Source organism: Narcine bancroftii, chromosome 1 (assembly GCF_036971445.1).
Source record: "Narcine bancroftii isolate sNarBan1 chromosome 1, sNarBan1.hap1, whole genome shotgun sequence".
Classification (NCBI taxonomy): domain Eukaryota; kingdom Metazoa; phylum Chordata; class Chondrichthyes; order Torpediniformes; family Narcinidae; genus Narcine; species Narcine bancroftii.
In genome coordinates, this window is record NC_091469.1 from 450,231,585 (window position 1) to 450,243,658 (window position 12,074).

General features: G+C 38.6%; 1 protein-coding gene across 5 annotated transcripts in view; it reads right to left on the bottom strand.

Annotated features, from left to right (window-relative positions):
* Window positions 1-329: 329 nt before the first annotated feature.
* apbb1ip (amyloid beta (A4) precursor protein-binding, family B, member 1 interacting protein) overlaps window positions 330-12,074 on the bottom strand; it is a 141,022-nt gene continuing 129,277 nt past the window's right edge. For all 5 annotated transcript variants that reach the window (XM_069914569.1, XM_069914571.1, XM_069914568.1 and 2 more), the window contains 4 exons: window positions 10,333-10,431; window positions 7,751-7,865; window positions 3,869-3,945; window positions 330-1,814 (listed from right to left, as the gene is read on the bottom strand). In XM_069914569.1, the coding sequence (XP_069770670.1) occupies window positions 1,188-1,814; window positions 3,869-3,945; window positions 7,751-7,865; window positions 10,333-10,431 (918 nt within the window). In that variant the 3' untranslated portion in view covers window positions 330-1,187. The remainder of the gene's footprint in view (window positions 1,815-3,868; window positions 3,946-7,750; window positions 7,866-10,332; window positions 10,432-12,074) is intronic.

Below are 12,074 nucleotides of genomic sequence, written 5' to 3' on the forward strand. Positions count from 1 at the left end.
TCTTCACTCAGAGGTTGTTGAGTGTGGAATGAACTGCTAGCAGAGATGGTCTGGAGGGTTGTGACCTGGGTGTAGGTCAATGACCTGGACAGAATAGTTTAACACAGACCAGATGGGCCACAGAACTTGCTTCTGTGCTGTAGTGTTCTGTTGTTCTATATTTTAAAGTCTGAAATATTATCCTTGATCAGGTATACCCACATTTCAAGTAGCTGCTGTTACATGTGAAGAAGTCCTGTTTAGAAAGTTGGGAAATCATTCTTTAAAATAGAAGAAAGGAAAATTTAGAATGCTCCCTGAGATGTGCTGCTCATTAAACAGCCAAAAGATAATTTTATATACAGTTATTTTAATCATACGATGAAAAATACTCATTGTTAAGATATAGTTTTCTGTTCTTAAAAAAATGGAATCACATCACTGTTACAGTAGGCATTGTAAGTAAAAATTCACATTAAAGAAGACTATTCACATTACATACTGAAAATCTAGCTGGATTGGCTGTGTAAGGTGTTAGTTAAATTCAAAACTGCAGAGTATAGTTTAACATTTGCAATAACATTTTGGGTGTAGTGAAACAGTAGAGCATTAAACTAAGCAGATAGGTGTTAACCAGAGCTGACGGTTGCTTAATATCTGTGTTTCCTGCATCACAATTTTGTTTTACAGTCACAAATTTCTGAATTTCAGTAGTCCTTTAATATTAACTAGGAAGGAATAAAGGCAAGCAAGTTCAAAATCCATGGCTGTTAGCCATTTTCTTTCAATTTCTTCTTTATTCCTCTATGTTGAAAATGAAGAAATAATGAACGATGGTTCAAGAAATCCCTTTATTAACTAATCCAAATAGATATTCTTCATCTGTGAGGCTAGACCTGGTTTGTGAGCTGTTTGGCTACAAATCATATGTTGAAAAGCAGTCATCATTTGATTCCTAAAACATGTCCAAATTATATTCTTTAGAAGTGCAAGTCCTTCCAGTTTCACACATCCTTCTGAACTGGAGAGCATACATCAACACCAGCATTATTCACACAACTACTAGCTTCAACCCTGAGCCATTTGAATTCAGTTAATCAGCAAATTTTCCACCTGATGGATTTTCAGTTTTCTTTTAATATCTCACATAAAAATGTTAGTAATTGGTTGAGTATGGACACAATGCTTTGACTTTAAACCACTTGTACTTATTCATTCATTGTAGCCCTTTTTTTCTGTAGGACTTTCATGAGATCTGACATAAGGTCTGGCTTGTCTGAAGCTGATCCTCCTGCAGGTCGAGAATTGGAGCTCAGTGTGCTATTCTCACTCCTCTTTGGCACGACTATTTTAGGGGCATAGTTGGTTGGAGCTGGCTGTGATGGAGGAGGAGGAGGAGGAGGAGGAGGAGGAGGAGGAGGAGGAGGGGGTGGTCCTCCACCTGAAGTGTTATTGAAGCAAGGAGGAGGTGGTGGCAGAAAATCGGGAGGTGGCTCCGCAAAAATCTCTGGATCTGATGGAGGTGGAGGTAAATCTGTGAAGACAACATTTGATATTGGTTGATTTCTTGCACCTGAGTTTTTCCGTTTGAGTAAGGTTGGAGGAGGTGCTGCAGATGGAAGGTGTCGAACAGGTGGTGGAGGGGGTGCTGATGAGATCTTTTGTTTGGATGGCTCTGCTGCAATTGGAGGAACTTTGAAAGGTGAAGGAGGAGGTTCAAAGGATGGAGGAGGAGGTGGGAGATCATCTTCTTCAAAATCAGTAGGCTCTTGATACATTATTTGAGCAGGTGGTGGTGGTAGAAGGAAGGTATCAGGATCTTTCGATTTCTTGTCCTTAAAATAGAAAATAAATGTTATTTTATAAATGGCTCACATTGAACCTTATTTATTTCCCCAATGTTGTCATTTAGCATTCCACCAGGTCTCTCCATTTCCTGGGTCAGTTAGGTTTTGGTTTGTTTTACCTTCTATAACTCAGTTCATTCACTTTGGACACCCTTTTCAGTTTGACATGGTTGTAAAATGTTTTACTCTCTGTTATTAAATTTTGTGCTAGTTTGCTTTCATAATCATTCTTTCCTTTTTTATTGCTTTCTCAGTTAAGGTCCTTTCTGTTTTTGAAAGTTTTAAAAAATCTTTCAGTCTCCCCTTACATAAAATAATTTTTCCTTCCCAAGTTCTAATCTTTACAGCTTGTAAAGGTAGCTTTTAGTCATCTACAATTTTTTTTTAATAAAGGCTGCAATTACAGCACCTTGCATGGCAGGTTAATTAAAAAAAAAATTACTAGTTAAGCCTTGGCAAGTTTGCTCTGCCACATTCTTGATACTATCCTTTGGCAAGGATGTCAAATTCTAGGAGAGGGTATAGAGGTGAATTACCTGGATAGAAAATGATCTAGCTTGAAGGACCAGGAAAAACAAGATTGTTCTTTAACTTGGGAAGATAGAAGGGAAATTTCATTAGTGGTGTGAATGGCTTAAAACTATGAGACTATGAGATAGGAGAAATCTATTGTACTGGCAGATGGGGTGATATTTGAATCTTGATTGGAATCTCTAGAATTAAATAAAAGGTTTATTTTAATAAAATAAAATGAACCTTACTCATACCTGCACAGAAACCCAAGAGTAACCCAGGAGATTAATCTATTTTTTAGATATGTGAAAGATAGTGCATGTTCAGGTTGACCAGGGAGTTTGATTATAGCTTGGCCACAAGTGCTAGAGCTTCTGTCAGCCTGGAAGCAGCTCCCAACACTACCTTTCAGAACAGAACTGATCTTTTTGTGGGTAATCTTAACTCTGTATCTTTTGGATCCTACCAATGGGGTTGCTAAATCTGTTTGTATCTATTCTGGGAGGTTTTAACACATGACGTATTCCATCAAATATAAACAAATCTAATCCAATACATCATTTGAAGTTGTATTTATCTTATTTTCAATCAGTGCTTAAACATGCCTATATTTCCTTAACACGGGTGTAATTCATGGGATGCAAGTTAAATGTCATAATATACCAAGTTTACTGATAGAATGCAAAAAACCTAAGATGACAATTACTTACTCAAAAGAAAATTAGAATTTGGAATAAAAACACCAAGATGCAAATTGGCAATTGAAATGATATTAAACCATTCAGGCTTGATTGTGCAGAAGCCCAGGATACAGGGTGCTATATTACTAAAGAAAAGGTCCAAACTCTGGATGCAGGTTAATTTTAAATTGTAAAATTTAATGTAATAAATAATTTAAATTAATATATATACTGTTTAAAGCAACTCAACCATACTTGTAAGTTGCAACTGGTATGTTTTATATTGAAAGGTTATTGTGGTCAGGCAGCAAACAGGATCAATCTGTGCATTCCCCATGAATTGTTCAAGATTATTATTACAATAAAGCAAGGAGATCCTTGTGCCCTTGATCTATTATGCTCAAATTGGAAATTAATGAGTTGTGGTCAGCTTTTAAAGAAATCTCAGACCCTACCCAAGTTTGCAGTAGTTGACCCAGTCAATTAAATAAAGATTCCAATAATTCTATTACGTAGCTCAGTGTGCTAAAAAGCACCCCAGATATTACCTGTACTCCCATTGTCCATTCAAAGTCAAAGCTTAACCCAAGCTGGTTGCTTTAATCCAAGGTCCAGGTTTACTCTTTGTGCAATTTGCACAACTTTGAAACTAACCTGCAGGTTCACTGCAATAGTTACATGCATCAAATCTCCATCCCATCTCCTCCCATGCAATCTCAAATGAAACTGCTTCAGATCATCCATGTAGTGAAATTTTAATCACTGTTTCCCAAGCCAATGTTCGGATCATTGGAAACAGTGCAATCAAATTGTTGGAAAAATTTCTTCCCAGATTTTGACTTTGCTTACCTCTTCATTATATGGAGCTACAGATGGGTTCAATGATTGCTGGGCTCGTCTTGCGTGATCATTTCCTTGAAGAGGAGCTTGATGTCAAAATGGAAAAAATGCTCATTAGGAATTGGTGGGTAATAGATGGACATAATCAAGGTCTCAATTGTTGCTCAGTATTATTCCATCTTACTCTCTTTTCTATAAACAAACAATGCACAATGAAACTGAAAGTTTATGCCTTATTTATTTTAGGGTTAATGTAAAATAAAAATGGAGAACACAAAGGTACAATCCACCACCTTGCTAAATATAAATGGAATGTTAGAGAGGTGAAAAAAATCAGTTCAAAGTTTTCAGTATCCTTTTCCTGGAATTCAGCATTTCAAAGCATTGAAGTCATTCTGACAACAGCATTAATATTTTAATTCCAAGAACATTACTTTTGTTAATTCTCGCTAGTCCTCACCTCCCTCACCCTATTCTGGGCAAAAGTTTATTTTCTTTCTCAGAAAGCAGAATTGGCCCTGAAAGCAGGGATGGGGGAAGCAGACAGAGGATTGTAATAGAAGATTTAAACCGTGTTTTTCACTTTTGCAGCCTTTGCTTCTACAAGGCTGAGAACCTGCTTGTTTTTTAGAATCAGCAGACATAAGCTAAATTCCACCGAGGGGCCAGAGATGCTGTTATCTGATGAAAGGACATCTGTGTACCAAGAACATTTAATCTTCCTGCTTGTTTTGGTCACAGACTGTCAGAGGCCTAGACTTGATGCAAAATAAACCATTGTATTCAAAGTGATAAGCTGAAAATTACGTTATTATTCGATAGAAGCCTAAGCAGGCTTGCTTGCTTGCCTATCTTTCTTACTGTGCTGGAAATAGGTGCTTGGGTAAGCAGTTTTTGGGTAATATAAGCTGAAGTGGGAGACTCTCCGAGAGGTGGCAACATCTCTCAGCAAGAAGAAGAACTTCTAGAGTTCAGCCAATGTCCCGATTGGGGGAGGTGGAGAAGCTGCTACAGGCGCCCCGACAACCTACTACAAGTTTGGAGTCATTGCCTCGCCTCGGCAGTTTTGACCAGTCCAGACGTTGGGAAGGGTTTGCATATTGTAGTTTGAAATCAGCTTTTGAATTTGTAATAAACTGAACTGCTCTCGGTGTGTGTGTTTATTTTCTTTCGGTAGCTCAAACACTGTGACCAATCTAAAACGAACAAAATGAGAGGTACAAGTTTTCCCAGGACAGGGATAAGGGGAGAGAAAGGGGAGAGAGAGAGAGAGAGGGAGAGAGAGAGAGAGAGAGAGAGAGAGAGAAAGAGAGAGAAAGTCAGAGATAGAGGAAAGGAGACATAGGGTAAGATGGCCAATTCTGCTTTCTGAGAAAGAAAATAAACTTTTGCCCAGAATAGGGTGAGGGAGGGGAGGACTAGCGAGAATTAATAAAAGTAATGTTCTTGGAATTAAAATATTTATGCTGTTGAATATTTCTTTAAATTTCTGTTCCTTGATCATTTTGGGGGTTCTCCCAGTGGCCACCCACTGCCAGACATGACTTCCCTTCTCCTCCCCTCTCTGCCTTCTGTAAGAATTACTTCCTCTGTGACTCCCTTGGCCTCTTCTCCCTGCTCACCAATCACTCCTGCCCCTACGACTGCAGAAGGTGCTTCACTTGTGCCAAGACCTCCTTCCTTGCCAACGTTCAGGGCCTCAAACAGTCATTCCAAGTGAAGCAACACTTCATGTGGATATGTGTGGGGTCATCTACTGCATCCAGTGCTCCCATTGTGATCTCTACATTAGAGAGACTGGAGACATACTTGAAGATTGCTTCATTAATCACCTTGCCTCTGTCTCTTGCTGCAGCAGGGATCTCCAGGGACCACCATTTTCAATCCCTGCCCCATTCCCAGTCCCATGCACTGACAGACTGAACCCACAAATTAGAGGAACAACATATTCCATCTGGGCATTCTCCAGCCAGATGGCATTAACATCAACTTCTCCAATTTCCATTAACCCCCCCCAACCCCCCCATCTTACCCTGTGTCTCTTTTCCTCTATCTCTGACTTTGTCTCTCTCTCTCTCTCTCCTCTCATCCCTCTGTCCGCTTCCCCCATCCTTGCTTTCAAGGCCAAAAAAACCACCTCCCCCATTCAATGCTTACCTTTCCTCTCTCCTGTCCTCCTATCCATATCCAATTAACACCTTTTGTCTGTTGATCTGTACTTTTCCTCATCCCATTATTCCCTTCTCCCCAGCCTTTTAATTCAAGTGCCTGCCTGCTTTTTACTCATACCTTGAAGAAGGGCTCAGGCCCGAAACATCCGTTGTATATCTTTACCTCTGTTGGACTCTGCAACACTTGTTGAGTTCCTCTAGGATTTCTGTTTTTTTTCCCTGCAATCACTGCGTCAGCAGAATTTCACGTTTCACTCCTGGATAATTCTTCCCTGATGAAATTATCCTAAACGTTTGTTACAACTGAATTTATTTTTCACTGCATTCCTTTAACATCCTAATCTGTTGCCAGTGTGAATAATTTAACAAAGTTAAATTTGTTACTTCAAATTCATAATGTACCTAGCTTTCATTCTCAAGAGACCAGTTTCAACGATTGATGAACTAACATTTCCATATGAGACTGGCCTCCAACATGAAGCAGGAAGATGGAAAGCTCTTCCTGGCAATAGCCTTTATAATTGGTGCCTCTAACAAGGAGACACCAAAAAGCTCCAGTTAGAAATATTAAAGTTTAATTATTTTTTTATCATAATTAGAATTTAGCTTTACATTATAAGCTATAAAAGCACAACATTATCAATCACTTGAATACAAAGCCAGACAGCTTCAACATGTGTCCTTTTTGTCATGCATACTGAGATACAGTGAGAAACCTTTGTTTTGCATATTATCCAGCCTCTACAAAGTGCATCACGTAGTACAAAAATAAGAACAATTATAATGAATGTAAATAGAGGATGCACCAAAAGCAATTTGCATAAAATTGTCATACTTTGTAAAGAAACATTGGTTCATGCAAAAAAATTAGACAATACTCAACCAATTTTTGTCTTGCTTATGCGTCTGGTATTTATTCTCTGATCCTGTGTATGTCCAAATTGTGAGAAGTAATTTCAATAGACTTTCATTTGATCTTGACAGCAAATACATCCCAATTTTAAATGTTACTGATTTGAGATCTGAGACATTATTCTCTGGCTGAATAAAGTGGTGAATTAGTTATAGTTTTCAAGATTGGTTGGAGGTTTTCTAGAAATCTATTTAACTGTCTAATTATGATATTTGTGGTGCAAGACCTTGCTTGCTTGTTATATACAGTTCTTGGATTGGCAGTGTGTTAATATGGATTTACAAAGGATATAATGAGGAGCTATACAGGTGTAAGCTAGCCAGAACAGATGTATGTGATGGTTCGGAGTCTGATGATTTAAAAAAAAGAAAACAAGACTTTTTTCTGCATTCCCCAATATTAGTAAAACTGCCAAAAGAATTGAGACCATTTTACAATTTTTTTTCAATAATAATGCAGGGTTACAAGTAGAAGTGTGGAAGCTGAATATTAAGTCAAAACACAGAAATGTCACTCTTCAGCATCCACAACATTTCGGGCCCGAAACCTTCCTCAAGGTCTGAGTAAAGAAACAATGTCTGAATTAAAAGCTTGGGAAAGAATGGGAGGGGGAAGAGAACTATACAGACCTACAGATAAAAGTGGATACAATAAGAGGAAAAGTGAGAATTGATTTTGGCTCTGTGAAAGGAGACAGGGAAAAGGGAAAGAGAGAGAGAGCTAGAGAAAAGGAGACAGGGGGAAGAAGATGAGTGGGGGTGGGGGTGTTTTACGGAAATGCATTGTTGAATAAAATGACTTGTGTACCTGGAATGGTGTTTGTAGTGTTGATAGTCTCCACTTTTGACATATTTGCCCATCGCGATGCCAGGCCAGCCCTTTGTAACGCCACTTTGTAATTATCGTACAATGTCTTACTGTACTAAAAAGAGAAAAGAGATCTCATTATCCTTCATGATCTTGCTATCAAAAGATATTTTCTGAAATATTTCAAAGTTTGATCTAATTTTCACTTTAAAATGAACATAAAATTGTTTTTATAAGAACACTATGTAGACAAAGGACGAAATGTTGTGAGTCCAGGATATGTTGTTCCTTATATTCATGCCAAGAAACTTTTTGTTCTCCGCTCTTTCCATGAGGCAATCATTGATGAGTAATGGAGAATGGTTGACCTTCGTCTTCCTTAATATCCACAACCTCATCCACTATGAAGGGCAAGCACAGCAGGTACATCAGTGGACCACTTGCAGGTTAACCTCCCCACTGTCATCTTTGTCCACAATCATCTTCTTTACTTTGTCCATGTTAAGATTCCGGTTGTTGATCTCGCAGCATTTTACAAGCCTTTCAACCTATTCTCTGTAACGTGACTCAACATTGCTGTTGATGAAGCCACCTAGTGTTGTATCATCTGCAAATCTGATGATTCTGTTGGAACTCAATCTGGCAGTGTAGCCGTGAGTCAGAAGCATAAACAGTAACCTGGCTGAGCACACAGGCCTGAGGTGCACCAGTGCTCAGCTTGATGGGGTTTGAAGTTGTGGTGTCATCCCAGACAGATTGAGGTATTTCGGTCAGTAAGTCCAGAATTCAGTTGCAGAGAGGTGTCGAGTCCCAGTGAGCGCAGCTTATCCATCAGCCTCTGAGGCGTGATCGTGTTGAATGCTGAGCTGGTTAATAAACAGCCTGGCATACGAGACATCATTCTTTAGGTGGGTCAGGATGGAGTGGCGGGTGAAGGCTATAGCATCATCTGTGAACCAGTTTGGACAGTAGGCAAACTGGAATGAGTCCAATGATGCTGGAAGGTGTGCTTTGATGTGTTCCAACATTAGCCACTCAAAACACTTTATGATTGTAGGCATCAGTACCATTAGGCAGTAGTCATTTAGACTGGTCACTGTCACTTTCCTGGGCACCAGGACTGTGGTGGCTGTCCTAAAACCTGCAAGGACAATAGACTGCTGCAGTGAGATATGGTAGACGTCTGTTACGACCTTTGTCAGTTGGGCCATACAGACCCGACAAGATGTGTTATGTGGACTTCCTGCTTTGTGTGGGTTCACCCTAGATAGGATCTTCATTACTTCAACTGAGACTATACAGGGACCCTGTACTTCAGGGAAAGACAAGGATTTGTTTCTTTGATGTTTTTCTCATCAAACCATGCATAGAGGCTATTCAACCCGTCAGGAAGGGAAGCGTCATTGTCGTTGACCTGCAGGGTTGACATTTAGTTAATTATTGTTTGAATATCTTGCCACATGCGCCTCCTGTTGCCGGTTTCACACAGAGATCTGTGGATTCTCAGTGTGTACCCATACTTTGCTTTCCTGATTGCATTGAAGAGTTTAGCCCTTGCAAATTTTTTTTTTCACACCATAAATCACATTAGCCATGATATACACTTTTTCTTTTTCACACATATACAGCAATCTTGTGTCCGAATTTATTCCATCAGACCAGTAAACATAGAAACATAGAAGATAGGAGCAGGACTAGGTCATTCGGCCCTTCGAGCCTGCTCCGCCATTCAATGAGATCATGGCTGATCTTAAAGTTCAGTACCCCGTCCCGCCTTCTCTCCGTAACCCCTAATTCCCTAAACTATCAGTCTTAGTAAAACCACATTAATCTTTGATGGGAGGTGCACACAATTTCTTGATAAAGTCAAATCAGTTAAGACAGATGGATCTTAGTTGAGCAATTTCTTTTTTTATTCAATGGTTAGATTTATGAGTCGACAAGATAGGTTGACAGATTAATATGGTCAAAAGATGTGGAGAGAAGTCTCTTTAAAGTAGGTTAAAAAGAGCTAAAAATAAAGTTCTGAGTACAGGAAAAAGAACAGAACAAGAAAATGTTGAGGCCATGTATCATCCCACCTTATTTAATGGTGGAGCAGCCTTAAGGCACAGTCTAGCTTACTTGTTGGAATGATCCAAGATGGGATTAAATTTTACATCATTCAAACTGATTCAACCAAAACTTGATATCAGGGGAAAGAAGATGACAATTCAGAATTGAGGGAATAATTCAATACATTAAATCAAACCTCCGGTGCATTTAAATGAAATGATGTATGTATGTGTAAATATGAGGATATCTGCAGAGTGTACATATAGTAAGACAGTTTACAGCTGCTTAGCAAATTATTGGCAGTGTTTCTCATGAGAGAATGGGATGAACAAAAGAAGAAAAATAAATATTTAAAGTAAGATTACAAACAAAAAGCAAAATGTTTGGAAGCTATGAATCCTGGTGGGGGTCAACTGATTAAGTTTATTAATCAATGTCCTTGTACTACAGCAACAAACAAACTGGTGGATGAACTCTGCTTTCTTGACCACATTTTATTCATTTTTAACCTTACCATTGTCACTTACCTTTCCTATTCGTATCCCTGTTACCCACTGTTGTAGAGTCCAAGCATTATCACAGCACAGGTATTTGATGTATTGTGACTCCTTCTGAATCTGAGGGTGCTAGCAAATGATATTAATTGTCAAAAATAAGTTTTGAACTTTTAAATGTAAAATACAGTAAAACCCTGTTATCTAGATTTCAAGCAACTGGCAAAAAATACAGAAAATAAAGAGGCAAAATATGTGGGTTTAAAATCGGTGCGGCCCCACCATTAGTTTGCCAATCACACAAAAGGCAGTCTCAATCAACCAGAAAATTCACCAGCATCTACCAATCCCCTTACATGTTGGATACCAGGGTTTTTTTAAACTTTATATTCAACTGTATAGCCTTGCATATAAATGTTTGGTTTTTGGTTTAAATGTTAGGGCAATCTCATACAAGGGCAAGATATAGTTACCCCTTGTGCATATTTTACATGAACAAAGCCCCACCAAATTTACCAGCATTAAGGAGAAAAGCAGAGTTGTCACTAGGGTTGGTGTCACCCCCACCCATGGACCTCCTCCTATATCAGATCATACGGAAACCTTAGAAATGTTTTTTTTATACTAATCTTACTTGTAAATCATTTACAAACACTAATTACCATAATATTGTAGCTAAAACACCAGAAAATGTGAGAAAAGCACAAGCAGCATCGAATACAGCAGCGCGTGCTTGTAGCGCGAGCAGAAGAAACCACATGATTCGGTGCATCTTTGTAAATTGGGTAATAATGACAGCTCTGACCGGAGCACATTAGAAGGTTCAAAAATTAAATTAGCATTGAGTTTTCGCCTTGTAGGTATACTTTTACATGTAAACTGAGCTTCTGAAAAATGTTTTTATTGTTATGACTAACTATAGGGATATTTTAATAAAAAATAATAAATTCCTGCTGAAACACTGCACAAAAATTTTGTAGACAGCCATTTTGATGTCACCCCCTCTGATGGTGTCACCCAGTGCAGTCCACACCCCTTTAGTGATGCCAGTGGAGAAAAGCAAGGTTATACAAAACTTTTTTTCCCGAGTATAGAAAACTTGTTGGATGATGATGGGACTTGCTCAGATGCAATTTAAAATTCAGTTATTCAATTCTGCTGACATGTTCATTGTGAAAAACTATTTTGTGTGCTCTCCAGGCAAATTCATCTCTATGTAGTACAACAGTTTATGCAAGAATAAAACCATACTGTCACAATAAAAAGTTGTCACATAAGGCAAAACTCCAGGGTATGCTGCTGGAAAGAAGAGTTGAACTGTGCAAAGCATCGACTTGTACTGATGGAAGGTTCATTCAAGAATCTAACAAACACAGGGAAGAAACTATTGTTGAATCTGGAAGTGCATATTTTCAAACTCTAGTAGCTTCTCCTCAAAGGAATGGGGCCACAGAGAGTGGGACAGGGGTGGGATGTATCCTACAATATATTGGCAGCATTCACGAGGCAGCAGAAGGTAAAGGCTTTTTTATGTAATCACTTGAGCTGCAGGGCATACATCTTGTAAAATGAATTTTGGACAACACTGTCAAAACAAGCATGTATTTGCAGTCATTAAATGTGCTTCAGATGTTGGTGGTGTACTAAGTTCTTGAACTGCTGCAGTCCTTCTGATGAAGGTAATCTCACAGTGTGGTTGGATTTACTACATATTTATTTCAATTGCTTTATTAAAATTGGTTAATGGTTTTTTATTTTCTATTCTATTAGAAAGG